This window comes from Heteronotia binoei, chromosome 2 (genome assembly GCF_032191835.1).
Source record: "Heteronotia binoei isolate CCM8104 ecotype False Entrance Well chromosome 2, APGP_CSIRO_Hbin_v1, whole genome shotgun sequence".
Taxonomy (NCBI): domain Eukaryota; kingdom Metazoa; phylum Chordata; class Lepidosauria; order Squamata; family Gekkonidae; genus Heteronotia; species Heteronotia binoei.
Window position 1 is genome coordinate 182311631 of NC_083224.1, and position 17109 is coordinate 182328739.

The following is a 17109-nucleotide window of genomic DNA, read 5'->3' on the forward strand; positions in this document are numbered from 1 at the left end:
CCGAGAGCTACTGTTTGCTGATGATGCTGCACTCGTCTCCCACTCGGTATCAGCTCTGCAGCATATGACGTCCTGCTTTGCAGAGGCTGCCAAGCTATTCGGCCTAGAAGTTAGTCTGAAGAAGACAGAAGTTCTCCACCAGCCTGCACCCCAGGAAGATTATCACCCTCCCTGCATCACTGTGGGTGAATCAGTTCTGAAGACAGTCCAGCAGTTCAGCTACCTGGGGTGCATCATCTCCTCAGATGCCAAGATCGACAAGGAGATTGACAACAGGCTGGCAAAGGCAAACCGTGCATTTGGCCGACTGCACAAAAGAGTGTGGAGCAACAAGCATCTGAAAAAAGGCACAAAGATCAATGTTTACAAAGCGGTTGTGATGACAACCCTCATCTATGGCTCCGAATCGTGGGTTTTATACCGTCATCACCTGCGACTCCTTGAGCGCTTTCATCAGCGCTGCCTTCGCACCATCCTCAACATCCACTGGAGTGACTTTGTGACCAACACTGAAGTCCTCAAGCGGGCAGAGGTTACCAGCATCGAGGCACTGCTGTTGAAGACGCAGCTGCGCTGGGCAGGGCATATTTCTAGGATGGAAAACCACCGCCTTCCCAAGATTGCCCTGTATGGCGAACTCTCCACCGGCCATCGAAATAGAGGGGCACCAAAGAAGAGGTACAAGGACTCCTTGAAGAAATCCCTTAGCACCTGTCACATCAACCATCACCAGTGGTCTGACCTAGCCTCAGATCGCAAAGCATGGAGGCACACCATCCACCAGGCTGTCTCTTCCTTTGAGAACACACGCATAGCTGGTCTTGAGGACAAAAGGAGATTGAGGAAGAATCGCACTGCTACAGGACCAACCCTAAATCAGACTTTTCCCTGCAGCCGCTGTGGCCGGACCTGCCTGTCCCACATTGGTCTTGTCAGCCACCAGCGAGCCTGCAGCAAACGTGGACTATTGCACCCTTCTTAAATCTTCGTTCGCGAAGCCAAGCCGAGAGAGAGAGAGAGAGAGAGCCTATTGGTATTTTAGCATTCAGCTTCCTTTTCTTAATAGGGCAACAAAGACTTCCTCCCCCCCACCCCGTCCCTTAATTCTAAAAATCTTACCGGAAGCCTTCCAAGTCCTGCAAGGACACACCAGAGTCCCAGTCTACGTCATTCGCCCGGATCTCTGCACACAAACATCAACAAAAAAGGCACAGATTAAGTTTGTATCCCATTAAAAGCAGCAGGATGTGGAAAACACACAGCTCTTATGTCACAAGGCAGGGGTGGGGGGAGAACTGGTAGCTCACACACACACATACATCCCAAAATTTTCAAGCCAGTGTCTGCTTATTGGATCGTGGGAATGCAAGAAGAGCCAATGGCATCAGCACCAATTTTGGATGGTTGCACACCTTGAGGTCGTTTGATGGGTTGCAGGCTGAGATGCAGAAGGAAGGGGGAATCAGCTGCAGGGGGGAGGGCGGGGGTAGATGGCTGGAACAGTCCCACTGTCCAGACAGGTTCCAATGTGTAATAGATGGACAGTCTGAAAACTAGGGGATGGGCCTGGGTAGAATGACTGTACCTGATGCTCAAATATTAAAGACTATCAAGCCAAGCAGAGAATATCTTGACGCACACACCCCCTCGATTCCTGGCCTCTCGACCTGAGATTTTATTCCTTCTTCTTCACTTTGGTTGTTTCCACATGGATTATCTGCCTTGAGATCAACGCTGTTGCGAGGTAGGCTTCCCCCCCACCCCCGCTTTCTCACAGCATTGTGGCATATTTATACACTTCCCAAGTTTTCCTTAACTTTTCTCCAGTCTTTCCCAAACTCGCTGTGCCCCCAAAGTTTTGGGTAAGAATGCAACATGGTTTTCCCGATCCCACTCACACAGCAGCCACTTTCCCCATAACAGCCATGTCATCTCCATCACGTGAATTTTTTTTCTCATTTTTCTTAATTGGTGCTATATCAAAATACTGTTATGCTAACGTGTATCAGGTTCCCTGAATTCTCAGCTTTCTTTTTTAAAAATTGTCTCTGTTCCTGTTTGTTGCTGAAATATAAGGGGGAGAGGTGTCTCCACAAGGAAAGGGACTAGAGACATATTTTAAAAAGAGGAAGAAAGCAGCCAGTTCAGAGAACCTGATGCATGTACTGGTACGATGGTATATTGATATAATGCTATTCAATCACTGATCTTATTTAAAAAAACCTACCAATGAAATTTGCCCTGTGGAAGCCCCATGCCATTGAGCCGTATTAGCTGCTGCAGTGGCAGCAAAAGGGAAACTACGCAAGGCCATCTCTGTGTAGAAAACAACCTAGGAACAAAAGCTAAAGCACTAGAACAGAAGTGGCCAAACTGTGGCTCAGGAGCCATATGCGGCTCTTTCACACATCTTCTGTGGCTCCCAGAGGTCAAGGAGGGACTTAATGCAGGCTTACTCTCAAGTTAGCTTGCTTAGCATCGGGGCCTCAGCCTCAGAGCACTGACTCATAGGTAGGCGACTATTTCTGCTGTGTATGAAGTGCAGAAGGAGGGGGAAACAGGCAGGCTTGCAAGCCCTTCTCCACCCCCCTACAGGTTGCTTGTAGACCTAGAGCAGAAAAGAGAGCACAAGAGACGAGGGAGCCACTGGGAGGAGGGGTGGAATTAAAGAGGGTGGCACAGGGTTTCCCCTTAGATTCATAGCTCTTGTAGGAGCTGTATTGAGTAACCCTGGTGTCAAGGCAAAGAGAGATGCATAATGATGCAAACAGTGGTCAATGATTTATGTGGTACATGTGTGTTTCCTTCTCCCGCTGGTGTCAAAAAATAATTCCCTAACCTTTCCCTATGCTGGTCACATGGGGACTGTTATTCCTAGCATTTGTTTTTGTTTTTAAAAAAAAAATTCTAGCATGGTCGTGTTGTATAGTGCCTACATATGTATTTTTATCTTTCTGTGCAAAGAAAGTATTAAGAGTTTTAAGAAAGACATGTGTGTAATATTTGTTCACGTCCTGTGGCTCTCAAACATCTGATATTTATTCTGTGTGGCTCTTATGTTAAGCAAATTTGGTCACCCCTACAGTAGAATGTCAGCTCAACTTTCAGAAACACTTGATGGTGGAATACTTAGAGATCTAGAGAAGGAGGGATTTTTTGGGAGGGGAGATAGCAATGTTGCAATTCTGCTGCACCACCTTCTCCCCACCCCAAGTAACAAAGGTAGTTCTAGTTTCTACAGACTTCCTCCTATTCACACATACCATTACTGGGCCTCTCGTTCCCAATGCCTGGGGTCTCCTTCTTGTGCCAATGCAAGGTATGCCCTTCCTGGGAAGGATGAGGGCCGTTCTGCGCTGACCCACTCAGCATCTCCTGCAGGATTGCCCGGTTCCTCTCCACTCTTTCAGCCAGTGACAGGCTGCTTGCGTTACTTCCGCCACTGCCGAGACTGTCCCAGCTCTCGGCTCTCCAAAGCCGTCCAGTTGTTGCTACACCACAGCCGTCGTCTCCATGAGGAAAAGAACTGCTTCCAAAATCCGTAGCCTGAAATTGGTGGTCTTCTTTACCATTTGCTTCCTCAAAAGGTTCCCGATCAAAGGGAAGCTCCTTTGAGGAACCAGCTCCACACAGTCCATTTTGGGATATCTTTCTCACCATGTTTCCTGAAGAGAACTTGTTTTCAAGAACGTTCTTTCCAGGCAGTCGCTGGAACTCCTTGGGTGAACTCCAGCCAACGCCTGTAGCTGCTCCTGCAACCCTTGGCTCCTTCGGAGCTGCAACTTCATTGGCATAAGAATTCGAAAGTATCCCCTCCTGAACTTCCTCCTGCCCAAGATGCGGGTAGTTAGCGCTGTCCAGCAGCACATCTGTCAAGTAGGTGCGGATTTGAACCTGTGGTTCCACCAACACGTCCTGAAGGGCAGGCTCTGTCGGTGGCTTCCCTCGACGGGTCTTGGCCTTCTTTGGAGAAGCCCGTTCCTGGGGCACCGGTTCACCCTGCTTGTTAAGGGCACCCTTCTTCTCTTTCAAAGCTTTCACCTTGGACTCCAGAACAGAAATGCCCCTGCTTGTATCCCCTGAAAGCCGAACCGGAACCCAGGATGGCCCTTTGATGGAAGCACTGTGGGTGTCTTCAGGGCTCTCGGGGGGCTGCTTAAGCCTAGGAATATTCCTGATGCATTGTTTTATATTCTTCATGGCCCTTCTTCTCTCAGTAGAAAAATCCCCCTCCATGCTCCAGTGTCCAGGCAGCGAGGGACCTTTCTGGAAGAAAGAACAGCAGCATTGTGAGCAGAACCCTGCTTGCTTAGCAAGAGAACATTCTCAGAGGTTTATTTATTTATTTATTTATTTGATTTATATCCCGCCCTCCCCGCCGAAGCAGGCTCAGGGCGGCGCACAACGTAAAATCCCACAAACAATTAAATTAAAGAGTATTACAATTACACATTCAATAATAAAATAGATATATAATGATTAAAACAGAATAAAACAGAATATTGAGTTGGTGCTATTCTGGTGGCGATGGCCTTCTTCCACTTCTCTTAAATACCAGTGCCGAGTCAATTGAATGCCAGCTGGAAGAGGACAGTCTTGCAGGCCCTGCGGAACTGCTCAAGGTTCCGCAAGGCCCTCACTTTATCTGGCAGGTGGTTCCACCAGCAGGGGGCTACAATTGAGAAGGCCCTGTCTCTAGTTGATTTCAATCAGGCCTCCTTCAGCCTGGGGATTACTAATAGATTTTGTGATCCCAATCTAAAGTACTCTCTGGGGAACATGTGGGGAGAGACAGTCCCTAAGGTAGAAGATGATATTGGATTTATATCCCGCCCTCCACTCCAAAGAGTCTCAGAGCGGCTCACAATCTCCTTTACCTTCCTTCCCCACAACAGGCACCCTGTGAGATGGGTGGGGCTGGAGAGGGCTCTCACAGCAGCTGCCCTTTCAAGGACAACCTCTGCCAGAGCTATGGCTGACCCAAGGCCATGCTAGCAGGTGCAAGTGGAGGAGTGGGGAATCAAACTCGGTTCTCCCAGATAAGAGTCCACACACCTAACCACTACACCAAACTGGCTCTCCTAGGCCATATAGGGCTTTAAAGGTAATAACCAGCACCGTGCAATGAATCCAGTATACTATTGGCAGCCAGTGCAGTTCCCGCAGTCCCGGCTGAATGTGCTCCCATCTGGGGAGTCCCAATAACAGCCAGGCGGCCGCGTTCTGCACTAGCTACAGCTTCTGGGCTTGGCACAAGGGCAGCCTCATGTAGAGTTTCATAGTTTCATAGATGAATGGGCCTGTGGTAAGGAGACCCATATCCAGGGCTCTGTATACCTTGCACTAGCCAACATGGTAAAGTGATTAGTATCAGAGCAGGATCCGAGAGACTTCCTGCCCTACCACAGAAGATTACTGGGTGACCCTTGGGCTAACTGTACTCTCACCCTAACCAACCTCAGGCTGTTGTGAAGATCAGTGCTGTAGCAGGAACTCCTTTGCATATTTGGCCACACATCCCTGATGTAGCCAGTCCTCCAAGACCTTAGTACAGGGTCTTCTGTAAGCTCCAGGAAAAAACAAAAAAGCCCTGGTGAAGATATAATATTGGAGGGGAGAATGATACTGCACACCATTTTGGATCCCCCTCATGGAGAAAAGTGGTATACAGATAGTTAGAGAAATAACAGATAATGATGGATTAAAAAAAAAACAACCCAAATCATCCAGTCAATGTAAATTAAGCAACTTTCATATTTTGAAATCATGTATTGTTTTCTTCAGTCACAATGACATCACTGACTCCCCCCCCCTTCATAAATTGTGGCCCCCGGAGTATATACTAGTTACTAAAACCCACTAAGCATCACTGGAAATGCCAGTTCTAGACCAGGCAAACTTGAACTGTGCAACCAGAAAAATTATGGCTATTAAAGGCTATCGAGAAGAAGAGACTGGATTTATACCCCACCCTTCACTAACCAAAGGAGTCTCAGAGCGGCTTACAAATCTCCTTTTCCTTCTGCTCCCCACAACAGATACCCTGTGAAGTGGGTGGGGCTGAGAGAGCTCTCCCAGAAGCTGCCCTTTCAAAGACAGCTCTAAGGCGGCTCAAGCATTATGCCAATTTGGAATCCTCCTGGAGAAGTTACATTCCCACACTATCTTAAAAAACATTTAGCAGTAAGCAACGCACTGGAAAGATCAACAGTGAGCGGTGTTGAATTTTTTGAAAATTTATGGAGCACCCTTTGCTGGAAGAGTGACAATCAAAGCAGGACCTTTTAAAGTCGACAGCCTGCACGTCGGGACTCCTTGTGGAAGAAATTTCATGAATTATGTTGTGTATTTTGTATATGCACTTTATTACATAGTAATTTGTCACTATAACGATTGAGTTGTGTATATTGTTGTTCCTGTAGTGACTTCTCTCCGGTTGTTACAATCCCCAGGTGACGGCAGGGGATCCTCCGATTTGGAAGCCCTCCCCCCACTTCAGATTCATCAGAAAGCAGAGCGGGGGGGGGGGGGGAAGGAACTATTTGCTGGGTACTCAATTACTCCCTATGGAGACCAATTCCCATAGGGTATAATGGAGAAGTGATCTGCGGGTATCTGGGGCTCTGGGGAGGCTGTTTTTTGAGGTAAAGGCACTAGATTTTCAGCGTACGTCCAGTGCCTCTCCCCAAAATACCCTCCAAATTTCAAAAGGAGTGGACCTGGGGGTCCAGTTTTATGAGCCTCCCAAAAGGTGCCCTTATTCTTCATTATTTACAGTGGAGTAAAGGCATTTAAAAGGTGTGCAGTCCCTTTAAATATGATGGCCAGAACTCCCTTTGGAGTTCAGTTCTGCTTGCCACAACCTTCCTCCTGGCTCCACCCCCAATGTCTCCTGGCTCCACCGCCAAAGTCTCCTGGCTCCACTCCCAAAGCCCCCAGATATTTCTTGAATTGGACTTAGCAAGCCTACCTAGAGAGTTTCCACAGCAGACTGAAAATTTGAATCTGGGAGGAAGTGTAGATGACTGGGGAAGGCAATGGCAAACCACCCTGTAAAAAGTCTGCTGCGAAAACGTCGTGAAAGCAACGTCACCCCAGAGTCAAAAACGACTGGTGCTTGCACAGGGGACTACCTTTACCTTTTTACCCCCAGACCCCAGTGACCCAGCCTGACATTAATTGCTACACAGTCGGCCTTTTGAGACACAAACCACTTGGTAAACATTACTGCACTATCCTCATTGCTAGCCTTAACTCCACAGCACTGGATACCAAAACAGAAGAGAACTGCCACAGTAAGGAACCAATTTATCAAATGAAAAGTGAAACTAAACCAAAGGCCTTCTAAGGGGTCATGTTAAAATAACTATACAAAACAATAAAGGAATGTCAACAAATTCACAACTCCCCATGACATAACAGCAACCAAGCCGAGCACAGCAGGCACAGTTTGCAATCTTAGAAGTTTCAAAATTATCACAGAAGTACAGAGGTCTGTCCATATGAAACCTGTTAGCAGTCACTGATAATTTCCTACAGCTGCTCACTTTCCATGTTTCAAGGGCTTGCAGAAGAATCCCTCCCATACTCCATAAATACATACCCAGCCTTCTTTATATGGTTTGCTCTCTGATCGCAAGACAGAACCAGCTCCAGGAGCAAAGGAAACTAGCTTTCTGCTTACCAAGAACTACTTATTTTAGGGTTGCCAGGTCCAACTCAAGATATAACTGGGGACTTTGGGGGGTCGATCCAGGAGCAAGGGTGTGACAAGCATGACTGAACTCCAAAGGGAGTTCTGGCCATCACATCTAAAAGAACATAAGAACATAAGAGAAGCCATGTTGGATCAGGCCAACGGCCCATCAAGTCCAACACTCTGTGTCACACAGTGGCAAAAAATTTTATATACACACATACACTGTGGCTAATAGCCACTGATGGACCTCTGCTCCATATATTTATCTAAACCCTTCTTGAAGGTGGCTATACTTGTGGCCGCCACCACCTCCTGTGGCAGTGAATTCCACATGTTAATCACCCTTTGGGTGAAGAAGTACTTCCTTTTATCCGTTTTAACCTGTCTGCTCAGCAATTTCATCGAATGCCCACGAGTTCTTGTATTGTGAGAAAGGGAGAAAAGTACTTCTTTCTCTACTTTCTCCATCCCATGCATTATCTTGTAAACCTCTATCATGTCACCCCGCAGTCGACGTTTCTCCAAGCTAAAGAGTCCCAAGCGTTTCAACCTTTCTTCATAGGGAAAGTGCTCCAGCCCTTTAATCATTCTAGTTGCCCTTCTCTGGACTTTCTCCAATGCTATAATATCCTTTTTGAGGTGCGGCGACCAGAACTGCACACAGTACTCCAAATGAGACCGCACCATCGATTTATACAGGGGCATTATGATACCGCACTCCTTTTAAATACCTTCCCTCCATTGGATATAATAGATAGGGGCACCTCCTGGGACTCATGAAATTGGATCCCCTGGTCTTTTTGAAACTTGGGGGTGTTTTGAGGAGAGGAACTGGACGTTATGCTTGGTGCCTCTACCTCAAAGAAACCAGTCCCCCTAGAGCCCCAGATACCCACAGATCACTTCTCCGTTATACCCTATGGGAACCGATCTCCTTAGAGCAGGGGTGTCAAACTCATTAATTATGAAGGCCGGATATGACATAAATGAGACTTTGTTAGACCGGGCCATGTGTGTACCTATGTAAGATTAGGTAGCAGAGATATAAACCTTATAAAGGACACAGACAGCTCCTGTGTGATTGAGCAAGCCTTGCAAAGCAAGCTGTTATGCAGGAAAGAAGCAAGTGAGAAGGAGAAGGAAACAGATGACAGCCAGTTACTTGGGGGCCAGATAGGAGCCCTCTGGGGGGCCTAATTCAGCCCCTGACCCACGTGTTTGACACCCCATTTTCTACAGCCCTATACGCTGCTCTAAGCTCTTTGGAACAGGAGAGAGAGGAAAAAATATATGCCAGACAGATACTTTACTTCACACAACTTGTGGTCAGTGAGTCAACATCTTATTTTACAGGGCTATGTGTATGCAACCCAGCAGCTGTACACAAGCACTATTGTTTGTCAACTATAGGAAGATGTTTTAGCTCAGAGGTGTCAAATAGGGGTGTCTGTACTCTTTATAAAGCTTATATCTCAGCTACCTAATCTTAAATAGATACACACACAGCCTGGCCCAACATGGCATGGCATGGCCCGGCCCAACAAGGTCTCATTTATGTCTGCTCCCGCCCTCAAATGAGTTTGAAACCCCTGCCTTTGAGTATAATGGTGCAACCAGCAGACATTTCCCTCCCCCCCCCCCCTTTCTGATAACCTTGAAGTGCGGGGAGGGCCTCCAACCCGGATCACCCCCTGCCCCCACCTGGGGATTGACAACCCTAATTTATTTTGTTCCTTGGGAGCTGTGCCTCGGAGTACACTATTCCCCCCAAACCCAAAAGTCCTTCCTCGATAAGCCTCCAAGATACTCTCCTCCTCAACTGACCCTGGGATTGCCAGTTCTGGGGTTGGAAATACCTAGAGATTTTGGAGGTGGAGCCTGAGAAGGGCGGGGCTTGGGGCAGGGAGAGGAGAGGAGGGACCTCAGCTGGGTACAATGTGTTATGGAGTCCACCCTCCAAAGCAGACATTTTCTCGAGAGGAACTGATCTTTATTGTCTGGAGATCAGTGGTAACAGCAGGAGAGCTCCAGGCCTCACCTGGAGGTTGGTAACTCTAACCCTGCAGCCAACGATACCAGTCACAAAGGGGGAGACACCAACAGTGTAAGGAGCTTCATATGCACAAAAGCCCATTCATTTCCCTCTCCATATACCAAACCCATACTTTAAAAAAAATTGCTGTACCCCTGAGGAAGAGGAGCAAACCATTTCATATACACTTTCCCCTGCATGTCCCCACCCTTCTCAATTATTGCACCCTTCTCCAACAAAGTTGAGTTGATACTGCCAACACCATGCTGGACTATCCACTGAATATAAGAGAGGAATGGCTGGAGATGAGGGTTGGAAGACTTGGAAGAGGGACCGTCAAGTAAGACGAGGGTTGTTAACACAGTTCTCATGGTCCTTTCTTACACACCCAGGGAAATGCTGATTGCCACTTGGGGGTCAGTCAGCAATTTTTCTCCAGGCCAGTTTGGCCAGGGATCCTGGAGATTTTTGCCATCTTCCTGGTATGGAGCAGGGGTCATTGGGGATGTGTGTGTTGGGGGGGGGGGGTAGTTGTGAATTTCCTGCATTGTGCGGGGGGTTGGACTAGATGGCCCTGGAGGGTTCTTTCAACTCTATGATTCTATTCTTTTCTATGACTTAAGTGTTGCTTTCTCATTTGCTATTGTCCCAAGGCTGCTACTTTTGAGAGATTCACACAAGCCTGGGGAAAGGAGAACCGTGCCCATGGCAACAGGTACTTTCAACCTCCTCTTTTCAAAGGCACTCAAATGAAGAATTTTCCTCTTTGTGTACCAGCTGTGCCCCCATCTCATTACCAGTTAGTTACCTATGTTTGGGAGCAGACAAGGGAAACAAAAGCATGCTTGGTTTAATGCGAAAGCAGCTCAGTACCTTTATTGGCATAAGTTATAAGCATGAGCAACAGAAAATGCAGATTTTAACATACAGCAAAAGAAAAGCATCACCCATCAAAAGATTTAGCCTTGTTCTCCCTAGTCCTCATAACAGTTTGAATACCTTGCTATTAAATTGGTAATATCTTGCTATTAAATGAGTAATATTGAGGATGCGGGTCCAACCAAAGAAGGAAAACGAGCCTCTCATCAGAACGACCATGGAAATTATGCAAAAGGGGACTACAGGGCTTTATTCCGGCTGGCTTGGTGTGGTCTAATATGCAGAGGGGTGTGGCCTAATATGCAAATAAGTTCCTGCTGGGCCTTTTCTATCAAAAAAAGCCCTGGGGGACTAATTAAGGACTCCCACACTCTAACATAGAAATCACAATAAAGCAAGATATAGCCAATATAGTCTTCTGATTCCAGATGATTTATGCATGAGCAGTCTCTCATGTTAGCGGACATTTGAAAATCTCCCAAGGAGGAGCAAACAGGAAATCTGCTGAGGGCAAGACTCAGTTCCATGCCATCACAAAGAATTGGCCTAATATGCAAATCATTTCCTGCTGGGCTTTTTCCCTGAACACATCCCTGCTGAGGTGTTCCCGCCCCCTTCCCACATATCTCCTCCAAGTCACCAGGAATTCTCATAGCTGGAGCTGGCAACTCTAGGTGTATTTTTTTTGGGGGGGGGGGTAGGTTTTCTGGAGAAACTTTAAGACTAATTTACTCCTAAAGACATTTCAAAATATTTCATCGGTGTTGCATTTCTCCAGAGTTTTAACGTTTGGATGAGGCTTCTAATTGCCAATTTTTACATTTTAGTTATTAAGAACTGAGATTTGCTAGCATAAAGGCAGTTCTCGCTGATGTGGGACGTAAGTCCGTTCTTCAGCATCTACCAAAACAATCTGTCCAGGCAAGACCCAAGAGAGAACATGAGGAAATTCATTTATGGAACTGCATGTGCCAGAAAGGCCAGTGAGTCCATATGCAATATGGATGCCAACCTCCAGGTAGGCCCTGGGGTTCTCCGTAGATCACAGCTCATCTACTCCTGACCTGGATAGCCCAGGCTGGCCCCAGTCTTATCAGAAGCTAAGCAGGATCAGCCCTGGCTAGTATCTGGATGGGAGACCTCCAAGCAATACCAGGGTTGTGATGCAGAGGCAGGCAATGGCACACCACCTCTAGATCACCACCTAGTGGTGCAAGTCTAGATCACTACCTAGTGGTGCATAACGCTAAAAGAGCTAGAACCTTTGGCTGCCAGACAATCTTAGGATCTCCTGACTATTCTACATATGATAATTATTAATTATTATTATAGCTCATCTTCAGACTACAGGGATCAGTTCCCCTGGAGAAAATGAATGCTTTGGAGGAAGAGATTAGATTTATACTCTGCCCTTCACTCAAGAGTGCTTTACAAGCTTCTTTCTTTTCTTTTCCCACAACAAACACCCTGTCAGATATGTGGAACTGAGAGAGCTCTCAGATAACTGCTCTTCAGAGAACTGTTTGCGAGAACTGTGGCTGACCCAAGGTCACCCAGCAGCTGCATGTGGAGGAGTGGGGAATCAAGTCTGATTCTTCCAGATTAGAGTCCACACACTGAAGCACTACACCAAACTGGACTCTATTACATGTACCCCTCTGAGGTCCCTGTCCTCCCCAGGTTGGCTCTACCCCCAAATTTCCAGGAGTTTGCCAATCTGGATCTGGCAACCCTACCTCCCATCCCTAATATGCAATGGTAGCACAGGGCATCCCTAATATGCAATGGTAGCACAGGGACCTGTCAGTCACACTGACTTTGCCTCAGGATCAATATGGCCAGGAGACTGGAATAATTTCACTCCAAGTCAAGGGCCACAAAACTAAAATGTGAGCAATCTAGAGGAAGACTGGTTTGGCTATTCAAGGGTGGAGTAATCCACAAGTAGACTTTGTTGAGATACCTCCCTACCAGTCACAATGATCATTGGGCTGGTGGCTAAGAAACTGGGCACCCAGGCAAACACCTCAATCATATTGCAGAAAAGGCGGCAAAAAGGGAATCAAATATAGACATGAGTAATGCTGGAAGCAGGTCAGAGCTGGAATAATTTACAGGAATTATGCCGTTCTGTTTCAAAACATGGCTTCAATCCAACTCCAGTGCATTCTGGGTTCTGCTCCACCTACCCTCTCATCAGCTCTGCCCCTCGTTTACCTTCCAGGGCTAGATTCACCACAGGTTGGCACGGGCTGGCACTAGCCAGGGTGACCAGCTGGGAGCAGCTGGCTCTTTCCTAGCCTCAAACTTCTTTTGCATGATAGAAAGCTGGATGCAAAAGGAAAGAGAATTCTCAGTTCTGAATAGCCTCTTTCAGAGTCCCACTGACACACAATAGCAAAGAGTCCAGCAGTACCTTTAAGTCTAACAAAATTTATTGTAACATAAGCTTTTGAGAAACACAGCTCTCTTCCTCAGATGCATGGAGGGTATGTTACCTCCATGCATTTGACAAAGAGAGCTATATTTCCCGAAAGTTAATGCTACAATCAAATTAGTTAGTCTTAAAGGTGCTACTGGACTCTTATTTTACAGCAACAGACTAACACAGCTCAGTCCTCTTACCACTGACGCACGTAGGCCAAAGGACCCCTGAATCCAACAATTCCCCTTCCTTCTCCTTCCACCCTTTCTCCTCAGTTCTAACTAGAGGCAAAACAATTTAGATTTGCATAGTAAAATGAATATATAACATGGGAACGAGCAGGGACGTTCCATCTCCTATCAGAGCAGCACCTTTCAAAATCGATCAATAAATGAAAGCTTACCAAGACATCTCAGAGATTCCCTGCCTTTCTGGGAGCAAGCAGAAACACGCATGAGCATCTTACTCCAGAACTCACCATACTGGGATGCCCTTCTTCACAGTGTGGGGTGATCCCATTTTGTGGGACTTGTAGCCAAGGTCACAGCTTGGGCCTCCAGTCACCCCATCCCTCAGAGACTAGAAACTGCACAGAGGAATTAAGTCTCATTCATTTCTGATCCAGTGGAGGAGGTTGGTCCCGCTTGTTCTTTCCAGCTGTCTTTAGCCAAGGCCGCCTTTTTGGATCAGGGCGTAGCGCTCCAGAGAATGCCACCAAGCTGAAAAAAGTTGCTCAGCTGCATCTAACCGCCCACAAGGTTCATCTTCTTAAGCAGGATAAGTTGTTAAAAGGGAGAAGGGGGAAAAAACCCACAAAAACAAATAAAACAAAACGTAGGCATTTCAAAGGGGACAGTCTTCGGAAGGGATTTGCAAGCCACCCCAAGTGCCCTCTTGAAGCTCTCCCCCAGTGCAGAGGCCTGAGACTACACAGCTAGGCCTCAGCCTGGATTTTGGAAAAGCAAATTTTTCCAGCCGTGTGGAGTTTTGCAAAGCATCACACCCCTTCCAAAGAGCTGGATGCAAAGGAAGGAGGGAAAGAGAAGGGAGGAGGTGGGGGGGGGGAAGAAGACTGGGCTGGCGTTTGAGGGAAGGCTTCTCGGCAGCAATGTGACCTCTCCTCCCTTCTGCTCTGCTCCACACACCCCCTATCCTCCCACCCTCTGGCCGGCTTGTGCTTTCTCCAGCCAGCTGTGTACGAGTCAAGTGTTTGTGAGGGGAGCTGGAAGCGGCCTTGCGCGTTTGCTGGAAGCTGCATACCAGGGAAGGCGACCAAAAAATCCCTCATGCTAACCGCAAGGAACAGGCCTCTACAGAAGCTGTGCAGTGTTTAGGGGGACCAGTCCTGTTGCCATGGCTACGGCCATACAGGAAGAGGCTGGGGAGGGGGATGGAAAAGGAGAGGGAAAGAAAAAGCCTGAATTCAACTGGGGCAAATGGTATGAAAATACTCAGAGCGGCTGCCTGGGAGTCAGGGCTGTGTAATTCTACACCTCTAGGCTGCAGCGCCTTCCTTCTTCCTTCCTTTTTCGTCTGCTGGCTGGAGGGGATTTTGGATGTGAGGGAGGAGGGAGGAGGAGTGAAGAAGCTAGGCCGCCAGTCAGGAATTGTTTTGATTCCATTTTTTTTTTTTTGAGGGACGGAGCCAGCCTGCTAGAATTTTAAGCAGAGTGGCCTTAGGAGGGTAATTTTGGTCAGCAAAGGCAGGCTTCTAGGGTTGCCAATCCCCAGGTGGGGGCAGGGGATCCCCCGGTTTGAAGGCCCTCCCTGCCCCCACTTCAGGGTTATTAAAAAGCAGGGGAGGGAAATGTCTGCTGGGCACTCCATTATTCCCTATGAAGACCAATTCCTATGGGGTATGATGGTGAATTGATCTGCAGGTATCTGGGGCTCTGGGAGGACTGTTTTTTGAGGTAGGGGCACCAAAGTTTTGGTATAGCATCCTGTGCCTCTTCCCAAAATATCCTCCAAGTTTCAAAAAGTTTGGACCAGGGGGTCCAATTCTATGAGCTCCAAAAAAGGTGCCCCTATCCTTCATTATTTCCAGTGTAGGGAAGGCATTTCCAGGTGTGCGGTCCCTATAAATGTGATAGCCAGAACTCCCTTTGGAGTTCAATTATGCTTGTCACAACCTCGCTCCTGGCTTCACCCCAAAGTTCCCAGATATTTCTTGAATTGGACTTGGCAAGCCTATCAGGAATTGTTTCGCTTCCATTTTTTGGAGGAAGCCAGCTAGAATTTTAAGCAAAGTTGCCTTAGGAGGTTAATTTGGTCTGCAAAGGCAGATTCGCAGGAGTCTGTGGGACACAGGGTAAGGGTTAGGGTTGCCAACTTCTACGTGGTGGCGTGAGATTTATTTTTATTTATTTTATTTACTTTAGATTTATATGCCACCCACTCCGCGAGTGAACTCCTGTTATGGATGCCAGCCTCCAGGTGGGACCTGGGGATCCTCTGGAATTACAGCTCATCTCCAGACTACAGAGATCAGTTCCCCTGGAGAAAAAAGGATGCTTTGGAGGGTGGATTCTAAGGCTCCCCAGGCTCCACCCCCAAATCTTCAGGGATTTCTCAACCTGGATCTGGCAGCCCTGCCCTCCCATCCTCTGCTGGTGGCCAGGGGAGACCTAGGAATAGAGTTGCCAATTCCAGGTTGGGAAATATCAGGATTTTGGGGGCGGAGCCTGAGGAGGGTGGGGTTTGAGTCAGGGAGGGACTTCAATAGACCCCACCTTCCAAAGTGGCCATTTTCTCCAAGGGAACTGATCTGTCACCTGGAGATAGGCTTCCCAATCCAGGTCCCAGAGGGGGATCCCCCAGTTTTACAGGCTTCCCCCCTTCCCCAGCCAGCTGGCCGGTGGGGGAAGCCCCGCCCCCAGAGCCATCATGCACCTCCATGAACGATTCCCATAGGGAATGATGGGGAATTGATCCGTGGGTATCGGGGGCTCTGGGGGGGCTGTTTTTTGAGATAGGGGCACCAAATTTTCAGTATAGCATCTAGTGCCTCTCCCCAAAATACCTCCCAAGTTTCAAAAAGATTGGACCAGGGGGTCCAATTCTATGAGCCCCAAAAGAAGGTGCCCCTATCCTTCATTATTTCCTATGGAAGGAAGGCATTTAAAAAGGTGTGCAGTCCCTTTAAATGTGAGGGCCAGAACTCCCTTGAAGTTCAATTATGCTTGTCACATCCTTGCTCTCGGCTCTGCCCCCAATGTATCCTGGCTCCACCCCCAAAGACTCCTGGCTCCACCCCCAAAGTCCCCAGATATTTCTTAAATTGGACTTGGCAACCCTACCTGGAGATCAGTTTATATATTTATTACGTTGGATGTACTAGTCCACCCATTCCCTACAAGCAGGGCTCAGGGGGACTTACATCAGCTGTAATAGCAGAAGATCTTCAGCCACCCCCTGGAGGTTGGCCACCCTACCTAGGAATCCTAATTACAACTGATCTCCAGGCAACAGAGATCAGTTCCCCTGGAGACAATGGCCGCTTTGGAAGGTGGACTCTATGGCATTGTACCCTGCTGCAGTCTGTCCCTAAATCCCACCCTCCTCAAGTGCTGCCCCCAAATCTCCAGGTATTTCCGAACCCAGAGCTGGCAATGATGGACCCTGAGAGTTTGCTTTCTGAAGGATTAAAAGGTCAGAGCTCCACGTCACAGCAGGGGCACCCAGTGTTGAGATTATGCACATTAAATACTCAGAGCTAGGCTGCCAATCTCCAAGAGAGACCTAGAGAGCTCCAAAAATTACAACTGATCTTCAAGCTACCGAGATCAGTTCCCCTGGATAAAATGGCTGCTTTGGAAGATGGACTTCATGGCATTATTCCCTGATGAGGTCCCTCCCCAAATTCCACCTTCCCCAAGCTCTACAAATCTTCTGGAATCTTCTTCCTACATGACGACATTATGGGTGACATCTGAAATGATAAATTAACACCACAGTTCCAAAAATTGCACAAAAATGAATACACTTCTCTGCTCTTTGATGGCTTTATCCACAGCTTTGATAATTACTTAAAAGATTAAAACTTCAAAAATAACTACAGAATCTTAACAGCTA

At 47.5% G+C, this 17109-nt stretch overlaps 1 protein-coding gene across 1 annotated transcript in view; it reads right to left on the minus strand.

Annotated features, from left to right (window-relative positions):
• KIAA1614 (KIAA1614 ortholog) overlaps positions 1-17109 on the minus strand; it is a 64186-nt gene that overhangs the window by 45541 nt on the left and 1536 nt on the right. The window contains exons 2-3 of the mRNA XM_060233073.1: positions 3264-4262; positions 1120-1183 (exon numbers count right to left, since the gene is read on the minus strand). Of these exons, the coding sequence (XP_060089056.1) occupies positions 1120-1183; positions 3264-4236 (1037 nt within the window). The 5' untranslated portion in view covers positions 4237-4262. The remainder of the gene's footprint in view (positions 1-1119; positions 1184-3263; positions 4263-17109) is intronic.